At 38.9% G+C, this 21534-nt stretch overlaps 1 protein-coding gene and 1 long non-coding RNA gene across 3 annotated transcripts in view; one reads left to right on the top strand and one right to left on the bottom strand.

The window, feature by feature from the left end:
* slc39a11 (solute carrier family 39, member 11) overlaps window positions 1–21534 on the bottom strand; it is a 184013-nt gene that overhangs the window by 18931 nt on the left and 143548 nt on the right. For both annotated transcript variants that reach the window (XM_080873647.1, XM_080873648.1), the window contains exon 6: window positions 529–696. In XM_080873647.1, coding sequence (XP_080729773.1) covers window positions 529–696 — 168 coding nt within the window. The remainder of the gene's footprint in view (window positions 1–528; window positions 697–21534) is intronic.
* On the top strand, window positions 11595–15017 carry LOC308391179. Its single transcript, XR_013970571.1, has 4 exons — window positions 11595–12660; window positions 13034–13186; window positions 13554–13644; window positions 14244–15017. It is a non-coding gene; the product is annotated as an uncharacterized lncRNA (long non-coding RNA).

The following is a 21534-nucleotide window of genomic DNA, read 5'->3' as shown; positions in this document are numbered from 1 at the left end:
AGGTCACAGCTGATGTTGTTCACATACATATTCCTGCAGGCACATATTCATTCAGGAACTCAAACCAGAGCCACAAAAATGACTGTAACAGTCACTCAATGAAAAGCAAAGATTGTATTCTGGGTATTCAATTAAGTTCCAGATCTTAAACAATGTATTGGATGCACAGTTGTAGCAAAAAGAGAAAAACAGACATAGTGCTGGCACGAACTGATAAAGAAGAAGACTGCTTATTTGAATTCAATTTAACACCCCTAGAAAAGAAATAACCGATACATAGTCGTCGTCTTTGTTGTGGAGGGAAAAAAATAACAACCGTTTTGCAGATATAAACCACAATAAAGGCGAAGAGTATTTATCAGTGAGTGCAGGCATTCAGTCTGTTTACATTGATGGAAGGTTATAGCTAAAATGTGTTTTTGCCCCACAACAAAGAAAAACACTCTTAATCATTAAAAAAGAAGCCGTATTGTTTGAATTCAATTTACGTTCCCAAGCAAAACTTCATGTCCTGTGGTTTGTACTCACCCGGGATGTTGTGGATAGTGATGGCTAGGATGAGGAGAAGAACTCGCCGCCAGCTGCTGCCTCTCTGTTCAGCCACTTCCTGTTGTTTACTTCCTGTTTCATGTCCATCCGAGTTGCTCGAAGGAAGTCCTTTCCTTCTCTGGTAGACGTCTCCATTCTCAATTTTATCTGTTTAACAGAGGATAACAAACATTAGACAGCACTTCTTTTTCACCACTCAAAGTACTTTCACACTGCAGGCCACATCCACCCATTAACACAGGATTCATTTGAATTCTATGTGTTTACTGCAAAGCCCTTTAATTACCAGAAACAGATGGACTGATTGGTTTTCAGCCGAGGGTCTAACTACCAACCTCCAGATTGGTGCACCTCCCGAGCCAGAGCTGAACCCAATAGAATTTGGTGGAATTGCAATTATTAAAAGTTTAGCACATAAATAAATAAAAAACTCAGAAGAACTCAAAGAATCCCTTTTTTAAGAAACACCGACATGCACATGCATCTTTCAACCTGCCTACAAGTGTTGCTTCCAAACATGGCTGGGAGACTTGTTTAAGTACTTTTTGACCGCAGGCTGGCTTTAATTGCTTGGTGGATTGCCCCACAGCGCCAGACACCCTTCTCTTTGACTGTGGCTATTCTTGTGACTTTTCCTGAAACAAAAAACTTTGAGGAAACCTTGTCCAGCAATCAGCAAGGCGTGAGGACGTGTAAAAGTAGGAAGGGAGGGTTTCCTCATTAACATTCGGCTTCTTCATTGTTCCCTCTTATTTTTCATTATTCATCCATTTCATAGTGGCAGGGTCGACCGCAGCCCTCATCCTTCCTGATATGGCTTAAATGATACTCCTAATTATGGCATATGGCAGCAGATTTTAACCCTATCTTTGACTACGATCATAAAGAATAGGTAGGGTTGGTAGAGAAGGATTGGGAGTCAGCATTCACAGCTCTTTCTTGATTTCAGTCACACGTTGAAGCCTTGTTTATATAACACTCAGATGGTCGCGTGGATTTACAACAAATCTGCTGTAGAGTTGATCCTTGATTGCAATAGAACAAAGGTGTCAAGAGGTGCATCCTATAAAGACACTCAGAACTACATTAATCAGGCTAATTAAGGTCTTTGAAATGCCAATCAGCGCTTATGTGAGTCTGAATGTCAACGTTTCAAACACAGAATCCTTATAATTGTGACTCACGTGAACATGCACTTAGTTTTCTGTTATTCAACGAAAACTTGCGGTGATGCGCGACACATAGGAAGCAATTACCCACAAGATCAAAGGACAACTTAAATGACAAATGGGTTTATTACAGAGAAGATCATCTGCCTTGGCTGGCTGCTTCAAGCCTGATTAGCACGTCAGTCACCAAATTTGTATTTACAGGCTGACAGATGAAAAGTAAAACTTTCATTAAAAGAAAAATGCTCAGGATTTGTCGCATATCAGTCCAATTACCAGCAATACAACATCTGTCAGTGTCATAAACCAAAGTTAATGGCCCAAGACAATTTAATTTGCACAAAACTCCTGATGAAGGTTACGCAGACGGAGCAAATTACATTATGTACACTTGGGTTTTAAGGGGTATTTATTATTTTCTTCTTTTTTTTGGGTTGTATGGAAGCCCCAAACGCAATTTCATTGTTCTTGACAATGACAATAAATAAATAAATACTAAATACTATGTTGTTATATGGGGCGATCGTGGCTCAAGAGTTGGGAGTTCGCCTTGTAATCGGAAGGTTGCTGGTTCGAGCCCCGGCTTGGACAGTCTTGGTCGTTGTGTCCTTGGGCAAGACACTTCACCCGTTGCCTACTGGTGGTGGTCAGAGGGCCCGGTGGCGCCAGTGTCCGGCAGCCTCGCCTCTGTCAGTGCGCCCCAGGGTGGCTGTGGCTACAATGTAGCTTGCCATCACCAGTGTGTGAATGTATGTGTGAATGGGTGGGTGACTGGATGTGTAAAGCGCTTTGGGGTCCTTAGGAACTAGTAAAACGCTATATAAATACAGGCCATTTACCATTTACCATAAAAAAACCAAAATAAGCCCAAAATGGACAGACGCCATCAAACAGCTGAAAAATGTTGGGTACAGCATGAACATAATGATGATTAGCTGACTAAATGGTGCAATGCTTTTAATATTTTATAGGTTTCCAATCAAAGGAGACTGTCTAGAAGCAGAGGCGCTGTAGATGCACTAGGAATGGTTTAAATTACCAAAACCCCTCCCTGCTCTTCTCGTGAAATGCCATGAGAGATGCCCTCGAGTGGATAATTCAGTTTGCAGTGTTTAGTCTCGGCCGCCCTCCCCATCCCTGCATCGGTCTCTTTTTTTTTTTCACCTACATTGCTGAACACAAGCAATTGACCTCTATTAATGTGTTCCAAGTGTCTTGTTCTTACTATGTAGGGGGCTGTAAATTGCAATTATTGGTGAGTAAAGGTCAAACAATCTGGACTTTAGCTTGCAGTGCACTCTCTGTAACAACCTCAGCCAAGCAGAAGGGAAATTCGCTGTGTATTTCTCACCCATTTAACTTCCCAAACTATTTGACTACTGGAAATTTTCATGATTTAAAAAAAAACATTTTTTAGCTGAACACAAATACCCAAATATGCACAAGTGCCACAAGATAATTGTCTTAATAAAGATAATCTTCTCTTCTACTCTAAATGTTATGATTCAATACATATATGTATATTAGACAGGGTGTATACTCTGAAAGTTTCTACTCAAGTCTTTTTTCTTTTTCTGCTCCTTGTTAAACACAACTATGTCTGGTTTGTTGGCCAGAAGCTGCTTCTCTCAATCGCATCTATAAAAAAACAACTCAAATACCAAAAATCCACTTTGGACACTAAATAAGCCATTTCTAGTTTTGTCCTTAGTTGAGATACTTCCTTGATGTGTGTGGCCAAACTTTTGACTGTGTGTGTATTTAATTAATTAAACTTCACACAAAAAGAAAGATATGAGTAAACCTATTAGGGTTGGTAGTGGCGAACATGAATGAATACATGGTTACGGATGTGACTGGCATTCGAACCCCTAAATTTGCTAGTAGCTGCTTTCATCAGCCCTCTGATTGCCATTCATGGCCTTGATACTGATAGGGCTCACTGTCTTTAATAAAATATTTAACCAGAACCTATTCTGACCAACATAATCACTCTTTGTATCAGTCTTTTAGCTCATTTGGTCTACCAAAGAAGAAACCATGAAATGACCCTTTGTACGTTCAATAGGGATCCTGTCAGATTGTACCCTTTTAAAATTTAGCTATTTACAGTTTGAGACAGAGTTAAAAAAAAAAAGAAAAAAGAATGAGGCAGGTGGAAGAATACATCGTGGATAAATATCTCTCAAGGTTACTTGCTAACTAAGGGCATAAAGGTGCCTGGTGACTGAGAGTATGCAGATATACTTTTCATCAGTATTCCCTTAGAAAGGACTGTTCTCCACAAGGACACACACGTTGACCTGCCATTATTGGACTTGAATGAAGTGAAAATAAAAAGACTCGCTGCTCCACAGAAATGCCTGCTGTCCTAGTAAAAAAAAAACAAAAAAAAACACCAACCAACCACGAAATGCAGTTTATTTTGTGAACATTTCACTTTTTCAAGATTGTACACAAAAAGCCTGTAGCAGCAGAGGCAGTTGTTTCCTGAAGGCCAAAACTTTGAATACTATTGCAGCCACAAAAGGATTCATAAAGAAAGCAAATACAGCACTGAAAATCTGACCTGATTATAGCCATAGTAAACGAATGTTCAGTCATCATTACAGATGTTGTAAAAGTCTATAAATCATCACAGTTTTTAGACTTGTTGCTTGCACAGCTAACAAGTAGACAGGGGGCGCCATTTTTGCATGATGATGCTAAAGAAACTTTCACGCCTGATTTGAACTGTGAAGCAAATTTGTCATTCCGCCTTAAATCCATCAAGCCTTCTTCATGAACATCTCCGATTTCCAAAAACATTTATGGTAGGAAACTTTGAACATAATAATGGCTGCTATAAAATCTCCATATACCATACTGATATCCATCCATCCTCTTCCACTTATCCTTATCAGGATAAGTGGAAGGGCTGGATACACAATACACAGCTAAAATTTCACAGCACTGATTCTATATGTTCAAACTGTACCATAAAGGTTTTTGCCAAGTTGGAGATAGTGAAGCAGGAAATGTTCTAAAAATTGGCTGTTTAGCCACCAGTGCTGTCCATCAGCCTCCTATTGCTGCAAATGTATGTACTCCATCGTATAAATGTGAAAATCCTCGGTGAGTTACTTCTCGAGTTACCACATTCACAAGATTTTCAGAAAACTTGAGCAAGATTCAAACTCATCCAAGATTTTTGGTAGATGCACACCTATGATACCACAGATGTTACGGTATCCGTTTGAAAATTTCACGTCACCTTGTTCTCGTGTTCACAAAAGTTGGGTGTCCAAACTGTCTGCCCACGTGCCTGCTACCCCGTGTGGTGACAACAACAGCATCATAAAACAACACAATAATAAAAATTAGATAGTACTTATCGATGCTATACATCTGCAAATACTGACATTTATATAAACAGCTATGGCTAGAAAGGAAAAACCTCCTTCTCTCCCGTGGAGTCCCAGAAAGTAATACAATATTCCAGGAATGTTACGTTTTGGGTCTCCTGTTTGTCATTCAGGCAGCAGATCTGAGACTACTTGGCTTGGGCACATGTTGTGTGACAGAATCCTGAGACTGAGAAAAAAAGAGAGACTACACGGTTTGTCACAGTTTTCATCCGGAGGTAGGAAGAGTTGCCTCCTGTTGCTGTAGCAGCAGATGAGTCAGGACGTGACGGTGCCACTGCCTCATCTGCTGCTCCATGCCAAGTTAATGAAGAGTGTGGGTCTTCAAGGAGCAAGCTGGGTTAGCTAAGTGGCTTTCAAAGATTTTGGTCACACCCGTTATGGCAACAAGTATTTCTGAGGCGCAACTTAGCACAGCATAACATGTCACTGTAGTCAAGTCATTCCAAAACATATCTGCTGTTCTCATCATTCGAGGACAGGAGGGGAGACGGGAGAGAGGATGACTGAGATGAGAAAACAAAAACAGCTGTTTGGAGAGGTGAGGGAGAGGAGCGTATCAGATCGATAAGATACACAATTTGACAGCAACTGTTTGTCAAATCTGTGGCATTTCAAAAGAAGCCTCAATTTGCAGAAGTGAACAAAGCACCGGCACCTCACATTGAAGGTCTTAGTTTTTCCTCGGGGGTTTTGATCTTGCTGCTGGAAATAAAAAGCTGAATGAACGCTCACTTTCTTTCTCTCTCTCGCTCTATTTATGATTCATTTTTGTGAAAAGCAGCTGACACACCTGATTGGAACCTTTTTTTGTATAGTGCAGCGTCTCACATCTTATAACAATTTTACTCTGAAATAACCTGAAAATGGTACAGTGATCAGTGGAAATAATCTTCGAGCGCGACACAGAGAATCAAATTAAAAGAAACGCAATGACAGCCAATCAAAATAACAACACATTGTAAGAGGCACAAAAGAAAACTGACAACACAATTGGGCAGGTTAACACAGGGCCTGAGAGGTCTTCATTATGGCAGTGAGCAGCATCTCATGCTGTCTGAATATCAGTCCATAATGGTTTGCTTTAGCCATCGGCTGTTCTTTACTTCTCACTCGGACACGCCACACATTTGCATTACCGAATAACACTTTTGGCCTTTTCGGGATGTATCTGCTAACACTGCGAAAACTATATAGTTCATTTACTTGCTTGCTTGATAAACTGTCACAAGAGAAGCAATGATGTGCATTGCAAGTATCTAGAGGAAACCCTCCATACTAATTTAAATATTGCTCATTGTTGCTCAAGTCACTGGCCTGTAACACCTCTTACAACATATCCAGGATATCGTCTGATTCATCTTCACATAAAATCAACCATCATGAAAGGTGGTCACATAAACATGACTATAGTACAACCAACCACTGTGATAATGCCTTGCTGCTGCGTGTCACTGTGTGTAACAGGAAAGATGCTGGATAGCATTACTGTGCTTTTACTTATACAAATGATGCCGAAAGATGCATCAGCACTGCTGCCCCTTCATTAAGATACAAGAAGATCTAACTTTAATTAGAAGTCTATGTAGTGTGGATGAAATTACAATTGCCTTGTTCATTAAGAAGCAACACCAGCAAAGTTTTGTGGTATAAGAGCAAGTAACAAATATAAAAGCATATGCTAATTAAAATCTGTTAGTAATCTTGTAAATCTTATATATGGTCAGCGAGTACAAGGCCCTGTTTTAGGATTATATTATATCATATGCTTCCATGCTTTCATTGTGCTTCCAGAACAATGAAAGGGATTTAAAATTGCTTGCAAAACAGATTGGAACACACTCCAATCTGACACACTGGGCAGTTTTGAAAAATGTGAATCAGCACATAGATTTTGAACTCTATTTTCATTGGTTTTATAGCTTTGGGCTACTGTTAAATACATTACAGACATTATAAAGAAGTAGAGATATAGACAGAAAAGATAAACAATGAAATGAGAGTTCCTAATTTCCAACTATCAACTACAGAAATGTTTTTTTTAATTTTACACTGGCTTCAAATGTTTATTTTTTAAATGCCATTATCTGTAAATTAACAAAATGTTTCTGTTTTATAACTACAAAACTTTCTGGACCATGCACTACCTTTGTACATTTGTAGCACATTGTAGCAAACACATTTATTTCATATGATTTAAGCTCAGATTGTTACAATTACTACAGCAGCATTTCTTTATCATGTAGAAAAAGAAATGTGCCATTGACATTGCATGTTTTCTTGCATTTTTTAATTGTGTAGTTAAACTTCTTTACACTGATGGAACTGGGCGTTTCCCTGGTCCGGCCCACTTAAGATCAAAGTGCGATATAAAATGAGTTTGATATAGACTCTCTTTTAGGGTCTTCCAAGAATGATGACTCTATTTTCCACAACACTTATTGGACAGTATGGGGTGATTTCAAATGTGTTCATCTACAATCTTGAAGGTAACCTACTCTGGTGGAGCAAGAGAAACAGCTTTGTGGGTTTAACTTGACCTCACAGTTTTCTCACAAAGACCGTAAATCCTGCTTCATAGTGTATTTTATAGAGCGCGTCCACAATGAAGCTCTCCCTCCAGGGAACAAACTGTAAACCCTTTGAGAAACATCCTGAATTAAGCAATGTTTCAACTAGAGATGGCACGATACCACTTTTTTATGTCCGATACCGATACCGATATCATAAATTTGGATATCTGCTGATACCGATATGAATCCGATATAGTGTTTTTTAATCAACAAAACTGTTTTTTAAATATCTTGCTGCATTTTGCAAGTCTGCAAGTTCATACTCAAGTTTAAAACAACAACTACACTAAAGCTATTCTGTTATACCTGTATACAAAAAAAATATTTCATAGTTCAGCAATACTGATCAATCTAATAAACTTAGACCTACACCATCCTCCCTATTCTGGTATTTTAAAGAGTACTTAGCGTAAATATTAAGCAACCTAACTAATAGGGTTCCAACTCCCAGCAACAACAAAAATAAATAAATAAAAAATAAGGAACCACCCCTCACGCTCCACCTCATGATGCTTAATCGACGTAATCAACCTTAATTTGATGCAGTGTGAAAAAAAAATGCACAGAAATCAATTATTTTTCAAGAAATATTAAATAGATTCAACATCTTTCTTCAACAAAATTGCAGACTGCACAGATGGTACCTTCCCAAAGTAAAAAGTACTATAGCTTACTAGGGTATTATATTAGACTTAATAGTCACTATATACAGTAATTGACTTCTATTCATTTTACATCAAATTAAAACTTTGGGTGTCAGATAATTATTTATTAAAAGCTAGACATTTTAAATGAGAATAAGAAAGAAAAGTATGTCTTTGTGCCCCCTTTTCCCTGTTCATGCCCTATCGGCCCCCCTGGCTAAACTTTGCTAGATCCGCCCCTGCACAGTTACCAGCATCAGCTACGTAGAAAAAGATCCTGGTGTAGAAAGAAATATTAAATAAATTCTAACAACAGCTTATCAAGCTTAAACGTGCTGCTGTTGTTCAGCCGCTGGTTTCCTCTTTCTGGTGCAAAGTGGGCCAAAAGCAAACTAGAGACACGGACTCGCGACAGAAAAGCCGATCAGCTGATCATTTAAGCAGTTTCACGATTGAAGTAGCAGCCGGAGAGCGAGAGGCAGTCACTTGTTAAGCTTAACGTGGGAATGCTTTACAAACATTCAGAGATGGACTTACACACTTGCTTTACTTCTCTCGGGATAACTTTGTCGGAGATGAAATGCCGGGTTGCTAGCGAAGCTCCACATGCTATCCAGACCACCGACAGGTCCGGCATGCCACAGCCGCTCTATCACGTGATGCATACTGCTCCGACGTGCTAACGTTCTGAGGTGAGTTACGGCGTGTTGCAAGTTTTGTGAGGTGCTTTCGTGATATTTAATGGATCGGATTACATTTTTTATTTTTCTCCGATATCCGATCCAGTAATTTAGGTCAGTATCGGACCGATACCGATACGTAATATCGGATCGGTCCATCTCTAGTTTCAACCACAGGAGAAAGAGTCTGATTTTCATTTCAGGTCAATGGTAACACATGACATACACATTCAGGCGACCACTTTGCAGTGGTTCAAGTAATGTGGTGTTTGTCTCTAAGTGCAAACATAGGTGGAAATGTGTATTATTTTAATCCACTGGTGCTTAAGCTCTTATGGAGAAGGTCACTTGAGGAGGTTAACAAATGCACTGCACACATTTTATACATCTGACGTTGTGCTGATGATTGAAGTGCTTTTTATTTGGATTTCTTGTTTATAAAGTTCGTCCTTGGCTCCATCTGAAGGCCTTTTTTAATGACCAGTCTCTTGACACTTTCTTCACTATTTGGTTACACTTGCTGGTTTGGTATTTTGATGATAGTGCTGCTTTGAAATGTGTTTTCCTCCAGTTTTTATGGAGGTTATGTCCACAGAAGGCACACAGGCTTCTTTGAGATTAATTAACTTTTCTACTTTTCCTTTGGTCTGCTTCTGTGGATTTCTTTTGCAGTTAAAGTTAAACTTGTAAAAATGTATCAAAAGCCACAAACAATAATGTTTAAAGGGCTGTATGAGATTTAGCTGTTCTGTGTAAGTTGCATATGACAATGAAATCCATTTACTTCCCAGGCTAAAGCTTGTAGAAACAACTGGTGATTCATGGACGAGAAGCCAACGTGAAAGAAAATGTTAACAGGTACCACTCTTTATTTTCCCTGTAACACAATGAGTAAAGTGTGTGTGTGTTTTACATATACAGTGCTGTGCAAAGGTTTTAGGCAGGTGTGAAAAAATGCTGTATAGATATCACTGAGTAAAAGAAAGACAAAGAAACAGCAGGAGGACAAACCGGCCAGAAACATAGAGGTCAGGTCAGGTTAGCTAGTTGTGTGGAAAGCACGCTTCATTTCTCTTAGTGAAACGTCACAGATGAGTTGTTTTGTGTTAAGAATTTTCTGAGATGTGGATCTTTCTGTGGCATGTATTTTTTTTAAAATTTGGTTTATTTTGTTATTTTTTTCCTCAGTCTTTGTCAGATAGTCTACGTACCTTGAGTCATTTCCCAGCCCCCTGTGCTACTCTCACTGCTTTATAGTCCCCTGTCTATTTATGCTTTCTGTTGTTGGTCTTTCATGCATTTTTCATATATAGACTGATAAGCTTCTTGGCCTTTTGCTTTTGTAAAATCAGCATCTTCAATAAAATATGTGTTGAGTTTTGCACCAAGTCAGTGTCTCTGTTTGGGTTTCTCTTATCTATAACACAAGCTAACAGGTCTCACACAGGTCTCTGACAACCTTCCATTAGTGAGACAGCAGACTAAATTATTGGCATTACTAACTCCAATGTAAATACTGATATTAACACACAAAGACATACAGTATACACATATGACATACACTAGAAAACAGAATATCCTACAAATTGTGATTATTATTATTTAGATGCAGTAATGCATTAATTAGCACATATTCATCTTTCCTCTCTCTCTCTCTCACACACACACACGCTGTGACTCGGTCTCTTCATCCTGCAACGTGGCAATCAGATTCTGATTCAGATTTGCGTCGTCCTCTATGCAGTATCTACAAATAGCTATGTTGTCCTTGTGGTTAAAGGGCTTAAGCTGAATAATGTGAAGCCAGACTCTGTCCATGTGCATACATGAAAAGCCAGAAACTGGAAGAGCAGCAGCTGCGCATCACACTCCAGAGCCAGTTACAACACAGAGAAGATTAAATCAGGGTGAAGCAGCATGATAGTTGGGGTGCAGGAGGGTGACAAAGTAGCTTGCAGAATTGCAGCAACTTGGGGCAAATTAAAACAAATATAGACTCCAATCTGGCGCAGTAGATAGATTTGGTAAATACAGTGGCTTGATACATGATTCCAAACATTTTTTACAAATAAATAACTGCAAAGTGGGGTGTGCATAATTATTCAGCCCCCTGAGTCAATACTTTGTAGAACCACCTTTTGCTGCAATTACAGCTGCCAGTCTTTTAGGGAATGTCTCTACCAGCTTTGCACATCTAGAGACTGAAATTCTTGCCCATTCTTCTTTGCAAAACAGCTCCAGCTCAGTCAGATTAGATGGACAGTGTTTGTGAACAGCAGTTTTCAGATCTTTTTATGTTTAGGGTCGTTGTCCTGCTGGAAGGTGAACCTCCGCCCCAGTCTCAAGTCTTTTGCAGAATCCAAGAGGTTTTCTTCCAAGATTGCCCTGTATTTGGCTCCATCCATCTTCCCATCAACTCTGACCAGCTTCCCTGTCCCTGCTGAAGAGAAGCACCCCCAGAGCATGATGCTGCCACCACCATATCTGACAGTGGGGACGGTGTGTTCAGAGTGATGTGCAGTGTTAGTTTTCCACACATAGCGTTTTGCATTTTGGGCAAAAAGTTCCATTTTGGTCTCATCTGACCAGAGCACCTTCTTCCACATGTTTGCTGTGTCCCCACATGGCTTGTGGCAAACTGCAAACGGGACTTCTTCTGGTTTTCTGTTAACAATGCCTTTCTTCTTGCCACTCTTCCATAAAGGCCAACTTTGTGCAGTGCACGACTAATAGTTGTCCTATGGACAGATTCCCCCACCTGAGCTGTAGATCTCTGCAGCTCGTCCAGAGTCACCATGGGCCTCTTGGCTGCATTTCTGATCAGCGCCCTCCTTGTTCGGCCTGTGAGTTTAGGTGGACGGCCTTGTCTTTGTACACTGAAAAAAAGGGACTGGCCATCTCTTGGATTTATATAAGCATCTTGCATGTATTTAACACAATTACCTCATGTTTTAAAGATAAATGTAACTATATAGTGTAAAAACTACATGATATGCAGAAAGGGTGTATTAAATTGTTCATATCATGTTCAGGTGAAGTAAGTCAATAAGATAGCAACGTTAAATCTCGTGAAACCACGCGTGATTTCATCTCGCGGGCTTTCGATCGTGGTTCAAAAAGGCATCCATCTCAGTCAAGTCGAGCAGCCAACTCTACGTTTTTGGTATTTCTTGATTTTTTGAATTAATATTTACCATATTTCAGCCAAATGTAGTTAAACGTCTAGAGTGTCGCCTTGTAACATGCTAAAAAAGAGCCGTTAGCTTATTTGCTGTTTTATCAGTTGTCAAAGAATTGGCGCTTTTTCATTTGAATTTGTCTTTGGCACAAGAGCCGTAATATCACATTAAACCTAATTATGAGGCACTCATAACATAATTTGGTTTTCTGTGTGAATAGATTTGCCAACTGACTCTTCAGTTACATTGTGTATTTACTGCACCGTGGTGTTAGTGAGATTTTGGACATTGAACAGCTTTAGCTAATATCATCAGCGGCATTATGCTAGCTTACATCCCTACCCCTCCTGCCCTCACCTGCTGTCCTTTTGTTTTTGTTTTTTTTGCTGCACATTGAGAGATGACCTCTATTCTGCATTTCACCAGGAGTCAGCTGATGGATTGTGGGTTCAAGGTGTTATGGTAAGAAAGTATATTCTATTTTCGCTTAAGGTTTCTGTAACTTAATTATAATAGGTTTTGTATAATTATTAGGTGCATGCATACACAAATAGACCACCCTATTAATACAACTGAGAAATCCAAAATCTGCCATAGGTTTAACTTATACCTGTATGTATTGTCAGAAAGGTGATTACTGGACTCACATTAATGCACACTTGAACTAAAATGAGGTTGTAACTTGTGGGTTCTTGGGTTGCAAATCAGAAACAAACATCTTTGGATTTTTTTAATCCCATAAGATCTGGAAACACAGTTTTTATTCAACAAAACATTACTGATTAACCAAGCACAGTGCCTGCTGTTATTTCAAAATAATTTTATGTCATTTCAGATAAAATGAAGCATTCCAGTGCATCCCAACCATGCCTTTACAGTTAAGGTTTCTGACGGAGCTGAGTTTCTCTCTGACAGTCTGCTGAAAGTGTTTGCAAAGTGATTGGGGGAACAGGACACAAAGCTAAAGGATGTAGCTGCCATGATGACAGTAAGAACTTTAAAATTCTTTAACTAAAAAGTGTATATGTATTGCATTAGGTCAGTAAAAGATTTTTATGCTACATCCATTGAAACAGTCAACTATTACCTGTGAGTACTGATTCCACTGAAAGGATGCCATTCTTTTTTGTCATGCATTTACTGGCCCACTGAGAAAAATTTATCTTTTTTTAAAAATATATGTTCTGGAAACTATATATCCATAAAGTTGATGTCAAACAGGAATTTTTGATATTGCTTTGTAGATGCTGGTGTTGCATGTTGACTGGTTTAAAAAGTCAAGAGTTTTTGTCTGGGATCATTTTCTTCTGTGCTACTGAAAAGTTCACAAATCTCTGTTTTCTTTGTTATAATAGTCAAGGATGACATTAATGCTCGGAGTCCCTCATCAAAGTGCTCCGCATCTGTGTGAAAGACAATTGCAACATTTTGGTGCAGGAGTTCATGGTGAGTGTTTTATGAGTAGATTGTGGCTTTGCAACATTTAAATATGCATTTAGTTATCCACTTGATCCTCATTGGACTGGTTAGGACCAGTAGTCCTCTTTAATAATTTGAAGTTCACATGAGGCCTGGTAGTGAACTCGGCCGCCGGCCCTTGAGGCCCCACCCCCACCCCTGTATTAGGGGTCACATCAGTGTGAAAAAACTTTAAATTTGTCATTCTAGTGAACAAAGGAAAATCCCACCAATATTTATATTAGCTTTTGTTTGAAAAAAAAATGACCAACTGACCAACAGCTAACCAAATTGTGGGGCTGAAAGTCTAAATTCTAACATCTTCTGAGTGACATAACCTGGATTTCTGATGGGCCGGTGTCTTTCTAACAAAAACTAATGTAAAGAATTTGAAATTATTATGTTTTTCACTCTGTCTTAGAAACTCTGTTAGACCATGAATGGCAGCATGGCAGGCAACTCTTTGGCTATAGCTATTTACTATGTTGCTTGCATTGGTTTAAATTACTCTAACATTAGAACTGGTAGATTCAAAAGAGATGAGTTTAAAAAGGAATCTTAAAAAAAAATGTTTTGTGTTTAACCAGGACTTGACTGAGGCCACTGCACAGATTGAGAAAACCACAATGAACATCTGTCTCCAGAGGATGCACCAGGCAATGACTTTTCTGATGTTGGCATCATCATCGAGGGTGTAGTAGTTCTTCAAGATCTGGATAACGTGACCTTTGCAGTAGCCATGCTGTTTGGACCTTTTTTATTCCTTCAACATGAGTTACCCATCACAACTCTGCTACACTTTTGAGGTGATTCAAAGGGTGGTAATGGAGTTGGGTGCAACTCAGCTCTCAAGAAAAGCTCACAACTAAGACAAAACTGCTCCTGCAAGGAAAGCTCACGGTTATGCATGGAAGGTGATCAGCTCTAGGTGAGAGGACATTTAAATCTCACACTTGTTCTGCTGCATTTTTGAAGCTCAATTCCAGGAACAGATCGCAGGGTTCATTTTTATATACTCTGCAACTGCCATGAGGACAAGCTGTTTTTTTGTTCTTGTTTGTTTTTCCTTTTGCTCTGTACAAGTTCTCTGTTTGTCTGTTTGGCAGCATTTTTAAATTTCTCTTTGTATTTTTTCTTTCTTTTACTAGTGAAGAGATGTAGCGTGAACAGTTATACAGTCTAAATATCCCATATGGGTCGTGTGAAATGGTATTTTCAGTTTCATTCAGTTGAAGTAAAGAACGTTGAATATTTCTAAGTGTGCTGTTTTGAACCAACATGTCACAGTATGATCAGTGCTGTAATTTTTGACAGTCACTGTATCAATGTTATTTTTGCGTCTCTTGAATAAAGGTTTTGACCTGCAAGTGCTAATTTCTTTAGTTATTGGGGTAAAATGGGTAATGTTAATAAGGAAGGTGTTTGCCAATTCAGTAACCTAATTTAATGTTAATGGAAACTAACATTATCTCAAATTGTTTAGTCATAATTGTTGTTTAACTGAATCTTGACGTTAGAGGCCTTAGAATGTTTTGTATTGTTCTTTCCCAACATTTTTCAAAAGAAAGAGTCTAATTTCTTTGCTGTGATTGATTCCAGAGAACACGGAAGAACTGACATTATTTAACTGTTGATTTATATAGATTCAGTGGAGGAGTAATGTCAGTTTAATTCTTTACCTACTGTCAATGCAGTGAAATTAGACATTTTGTTTTGAAAGGTTACTGGTGGATGCCAGCAACCATCTTGGAAGAGAACAATACAATCTGTTATAAGGCCTCCATTTGAAAATTGTGTATTTGATACTAGAATATAATAGCAAAATGTAATTTGAAGATAACATGTAGCATTTAAGTGACCAAGTAGTATTGGGTAAAAGTTATTGAATCGTGTTGGGATAAAGTGAAAAAATTGTGAAGGATTAAAATATTCCAAGAGCTCAAATTACTTCATCAAAACATGTTTAAGTCACATTTTATCAACACAAATTGCACAGGTTTATTGAACATGAATAAATTGTGTTAATTTAACTCAATTGTTTAAGTTGCTGCCGAAGCAAAACATCTGTGTGCAACAAATGTCCACCATTGAATTAACCCTTCTTAGGCCCTGGGACCATTTTTGGTCCCTTTAGTTTTTCAGTTACAAGCCATTTGCACTGTGTTGAATGGAATATAGCCAAATTCTCTAAAAAAAAGTTTGGCATAATTTCATTTCAAAATTCAAGTCTGACTTCCTTAAGTAAATCCAACAACATATTTTTTTCAGTGTAGGTTTACAGTTGTGCCATACTCCTTCCATTTCTGAATGATCACTTGAACAGTGCTCCGTGGGATGTTCAAGGCTTGGGAAATCTTTTTTGTAGCCTAAGCCTGCTTTAAATTTCTCACTAACTTTATCCCTGACCTGTCTGGTGTGTTCTTTGGACTTCATGGTGTTGTTGCTCCCAATATTGTCTTATGCTGGGCTTACACTGTGCGATTTTTGGCCCATTTTGAGCCGATTTTTGAGTCGTGCGACCGTTTTGGCAATCGGCCAGATTTTGGCCTTCATCGTGCGTCGTGCATCGTATAGTATACGTGGGGTAACGAGAAGCGATTGACACCTCACGACCAGCTCCCGATCATCAATCGCTTGGTCGTGAGGGTGTCACCGCAGTTTGTCACACTGCGCACGCGCAAACACAAATGTCAGCGAAAAAGATGGAGCAGCACGGCAGTGCAGCGTGTGATCTGGACACAAGCGATGGAGGAACAACTTGTAGAACTTTGGAAAGCTCATCCGAGCCTTTTCGATGTGGCCTCACAAAATTATCACGACCACAACAACCGTGAAAATAGTTGGATCTACATTGCTGCTCAATCACAGCTGCCTGATCAATGTTTTTCATTAGCAATTTAGCAAAGTTGATGGTGGTGGTGTGTCTGTGTGAGTGAAAGACAGAGAGGGAGAGCGAGCGACAGAATTTCTGTTATAACCTTCATTTTATGGACGCACAGTGTGAGCACTCAGGTCGCATCAGAGCATCGGGCCGTATAGTGTGAGACCCTGCATCGTGACCTATGAACTTCTAACCCCTGTGAGTCAACCGTACAGTTTGAGCAGGAGCTGAATCGCGCGACTGAAAAAATCGCACAGTGTCTGCCCAGCATTAGACAACCTCTGAGGCCGTCACAGAGCAGCTGTATTTGTACTGACATTAGATTACACACAGGTGGACTCTATTTAGTCATTAGCACTCATCAGGCAATGTCTATGTGCAACTGACTGCACTCAGACCAAAGGGGGCTGAATAATTACACACACCCCACTTTGCAGTTATTTATTTGTAAAAAATGTTTCATTCCACTTCTCACGTGTGCACCACTTTGTGTTGGTCTTTCACGTGGAATTCCAATAAAGTTGATTCGTGTTTGTGGCTGTAATGTGACAAAATGTGGGAAAGTTCAAGGGGGCCGAATACTTTTGCAAGCCACTGTATGAAGGAGGGCATACGTTTTAGACTTTAACCTGTCCTTTACAAGGTTAAGTTTCACAGTGTCCCTATTGCTAAAAAATTCCGCCATGGCAATTCATATTACACCAAAGTAAACAACTAATAGGTAAGAAACTAAATGAAATTTATGATTTTTTCAATAGTGGGCTCACTGCTTAAAAACAAACAAATCAGAAAATATAACACAATGTCAAGGATTTGTTTGTGACTAAACTAACGCTATGCTCCATTTATAGGTGTTAGAAACAGAGAGATTAAATTTTAAGAGTAATGTTCCTTTAATATTGTTCTGTGCTCCCATATGTGCGTTTTTTCCTAGTTTGGCTTCAGGGAAGCATAAAATGTTACCACGGACTGCAATATGAGAACCCCTGCTGTAAAACTTGCAAACATCTTCTTCCCTCTCTTTGGGACTGGCTTGCTGACCCTAAATCATTCTTTCTTCACTTCAGTGCTCATCAGTAATCGCCATGCTTCTCCTCTATCCAGTCCTCATCTTCTTCTGTGTCACGGTTCACCTACACAGCTCTGCCCTTGCTCTGGGTGGCTCTGATTTTCTTAACAACAGGTGAACGTGAATAAAAGCAAGACAAAGTAATATCGTACATGCATCATTTACCGTGTATCACATTTTCAATGCCAGATTCAGTAACTACAAAAAACTAAATTAGTATCTGTGAGCTAAACACGTGAGTTTCATTGCCTCTGCCTTGGTTATCGTTAATAATGTATGCAAAACAAAGACCTGACAAGACACGATGAAAAATGAACGCTGTTGTCAAGGACTCAGTACACACGTTTAGGCCATTAGTTCTTAATCTTGTAGGATTTTTGTCTTTAAATGCGTGCATAAAATAGTATCAGCTGCAGACACCTTGGTAAAAGGACATTAACTTGCACATCATATTTCCATGGTCTAATTAGTACAGTAACTGCTTTGCCTCTCTTGAGGGAAAGGCTCCTTTTTTGTGAAAACAAAGAAAAATAAAAGAAAGTCTTCACAAACTGTAAACTATTTTTGAATTGAAACACAGTAGCCTGCCCTCCTGCCTCATTCATGATCTGAACACAGGACTTTAGAATTCAAATGTGTGGTTCTTCTCTCTTTCTTTGGCTCAGCTCAGTTGCAGTTCATTCATCTGAACAATAATAAATGACAATGACGTCTTTGACAGTTTCCTGTTGTTGGATAAACTTTCAGAGCGAGAACAATGTGATTGTCAGAGCTCATCTAAATGGAACTGGTGAAAAGAAGTTTTGAGTATTGATCTGAAAAGTTGGCAAAGTCTCGTTCAGAAGATTAGAAACTCTTTTAAAATGACAGCCCTGACAGGGATGATTGACTGACATGGATATGGCTCAGAAACGCACATCCACAGAGTAATTACTGGCTGAACTTTGGATACCAGTGCAGGATACTCCGGATTCAGCAGAGTTGAGAGTTATTTGCAAACTGGGCTTTTTCCTTATTTGAGTTGTAGTTTATCATATGAACTTTACTAATTGAGTTAAATTCTCGAGTCGTCATGGTGTTTTGGTTTATTATTCTAGGCTCATGCTTCATGTTCAGTACATGTTTTTGGTTCTGTGTTTAGCTACTACTTTATTTTGTTAATGTTCAGCTGTGTGTCATCACCCTACTTTTATCCATTATCCTGATTACCCTCTCTGTGTATAAATAGTCCCATCTCACTTTAGTGACTTTTTTAGCTTTTATGTTCTCTCCCCATGTTGTGGATTTCTGTTGGCTACAGTTTTAGACTCTGTAAAACCTGCATGTCCAGTTCAGTATGTGGGTCCTAACTCAATCCATTATGAAAGCTTGAGACTGACAAGTCGCTACCATATGACCGTGCAGTGTGCTTTGGTTTTTAGTTAGTCTTTCCTTGTGATGCTTTGTGATTTAACCTAGTATTTTATAACATTTTACAAGCTACACATACAAAATACACATCATCAAGTATGTATCTTAGAAATACTAGAATTGATGTTATAAAGCCAGACTGTAAATAATAGCTCAATTTAGTCAAGATTAATCACAATTCACATATTATTGTAATGTTTATATTTCTATCTTAATTTTTTTAAAATGTATCTCTGATAAAAGAAATAAAATCGTAAATAAAAATCAAATATATATTTACACGATACAGTATATGCCATCATGCACCATGTACGTGCTCTCTTACACATTAACACACCAGACCTTACACACATCTATCATGCAGCCTCGATTCCCACCTGTCATCTTTCATCACCTTGAGTAGTCATTAGCAACAGTTGCCTCAGCAGCCGTTGCAACGTCATGCTGCTAAGACACAATGAGCAGTGTAATAGTGAGTGATTTATTACATTTCATCCACTAACCAAATCAGAATAAAATAACAGTGTAACACATGTGGTCTGTTTAGTCGGTCTCTCTCTTGAATGTTTCTGGAAAATTGTATCTTTTTATCATTTTATTCCACTGTTCACTAAAACATTAAATGTTAATGAAAAACACCCAGTTTAAAAAAAACAAAACTGTTTTAGAAACAATGATGTCTACTTTATGCTCTTTTTCTTGGGATGTCAAAAGACAATTTCAAATTTTAAAGGTGTTAATTGTAAATGATCACCCACTTTGCAGTTCCACTCAGCAATAAATAAGTTTAATAGTGTTAAAAATCTTGTGATAATCACATTAAGTATATTAACAGGCCTGTGTACAGATTTGACTGAACACAGCAGCCTTTTCCTAGATGAGATAAGACAGTGACCATAAAGTCACAGGTCAGGCCACGTTTAACACAGAACCTTAATCAGACACTGGAATTCACGGAAAATGTAACCATTTTGCTACATGGTCTTAAAGCCAGACCGATTGGAACATTAGCTCTAAAATGCTAAAGGGAGCAACAATGCATTTTGAGTGGAAGTTTTTGTCTGTAAGAAAAAGAATATGTTAGTTTAGCTTTCATTTTGAAAAGGTTCTTTTGGCCACAAACAGTCCTTAAACAAGACCAGTTTTAAAAGTATTTTTAACTTTGGGATAATTGGCTTTTTTCCCCAAAGAACAATCAACAAAAGATCAGCATGGGTCCACCTAAAATGAAAGACCTAATATCAGACCCTTGACCTGTACACAGATATATTTTATACACTCAGTGGAGCACACATGGTGCCCTTAGTCATGTTACCAAAACGTGTAATAAATGGATTTTTAAGCTGAAATGGAATAGAGGGAAACAGTCATGCCCTGTTAGATCAAGAGAAGAACAAAAAAAAAAAAGTAATGCTAATGCTAATTGAGAATTGGGCAGGGATAGCTCAGTAGGTAAAGTGGTCGCCCCATGATCGGAAGGTCGGCGGTTCGAATCCACTTAACGGCTACCCTGAGGTACCCCTGAGCAAGGTACCGTCCCTACACACTGCTCCCCGGGCGCCTGCTTAGTGGGCTGCCCACTGCTTCACTGAGTGAATGGGTCAAATGCAGAGAAAAAACAAGTAATTTCCCCATGGGGATCAATAAAGTATCCATTATTATTATTATTATTATTATTATTTAACAAGCTGGATGGAGAACCTGAAAAAACTTGTAATGTAACATTACTTTTTAACATGAAGACTATGCTAATCTGTGACTGTGTCTCCCGGCCAGGTTTGTGTAAAGCGTCTCTAAGTTCTGCAGAGGTCTGGGTCCCTGTGTTAGAATAGCAGAGGAAGTGTTTGCACACATAGACTTCATTTATGCATCTGCCCAAGTGCATTTGCTCACTCATTCTTCTCACTCTTATTGTCAAAAGTCAGTCACAGCTGATCAGCTTCTTCTGCTTGACCAGTTGCTGTTGTGGTTCTCCACAAAGTTTTTCATTCCGGGTTCAGATAGACTACACAATCTTGCTGTTGGTGATGTTTTATGCATTGGAGTGTAGCAGGTAAAGAACAAGCTGGTGTGCTGCTCTGTCAAGCAAAGGTCATTGCTAACTACTTAACAAGATAATATGTGAAATGGAAACTCTCTGAAGAGGCAGCTAATTGCTGTATTTCTATTTATTTGTTATCAAGTAGGCCTCGATTTTATTTGCAAATGAGGACGTGTTATATGGTATTATTTAATAATTATTTTAAATTAGCATGGGTAAATCTGATATAACCTAGCTGTAACTCCAATCCTCCCCCCAAAATTGTGATGTCCCGCACACTTGCTCTTTTTCACCTGCTGTCCTGAGCATTTACCTGCCAGCAACTACCAGCTTCCTGGGAGCTGCCCAGTATAATCAGAGTGCTCCACTGCTGGCTACTGAGAGCTCTGGGGCAAAGAAGTCATGTTTAAAGGTTATTTCACATCAGGTCTTCTCACCTCTCTGTTTGAAAAAAATGGTGCTCTAAATAGTTTTACT

The sequence above is a fragment of the Rhamphochromis sp. 'chilingali' genome (assembly GCF_963969265.1).
Source record: "Rhamphochromis sp. 'chilingali' genome assembly, chromosome: 22".
Lineage (NCBI taxonomy): Eukaryota > Metazoa > Chordata > Actinopteri > Cichliformes > Cichlidae > Rhamphochromis > Rhamphochromis sp. 'chilingali'.
Note: the sequence above shows the minus strand (reverse complement) of the source record. Positions and strands in the feature narration are given on the sequence as shown.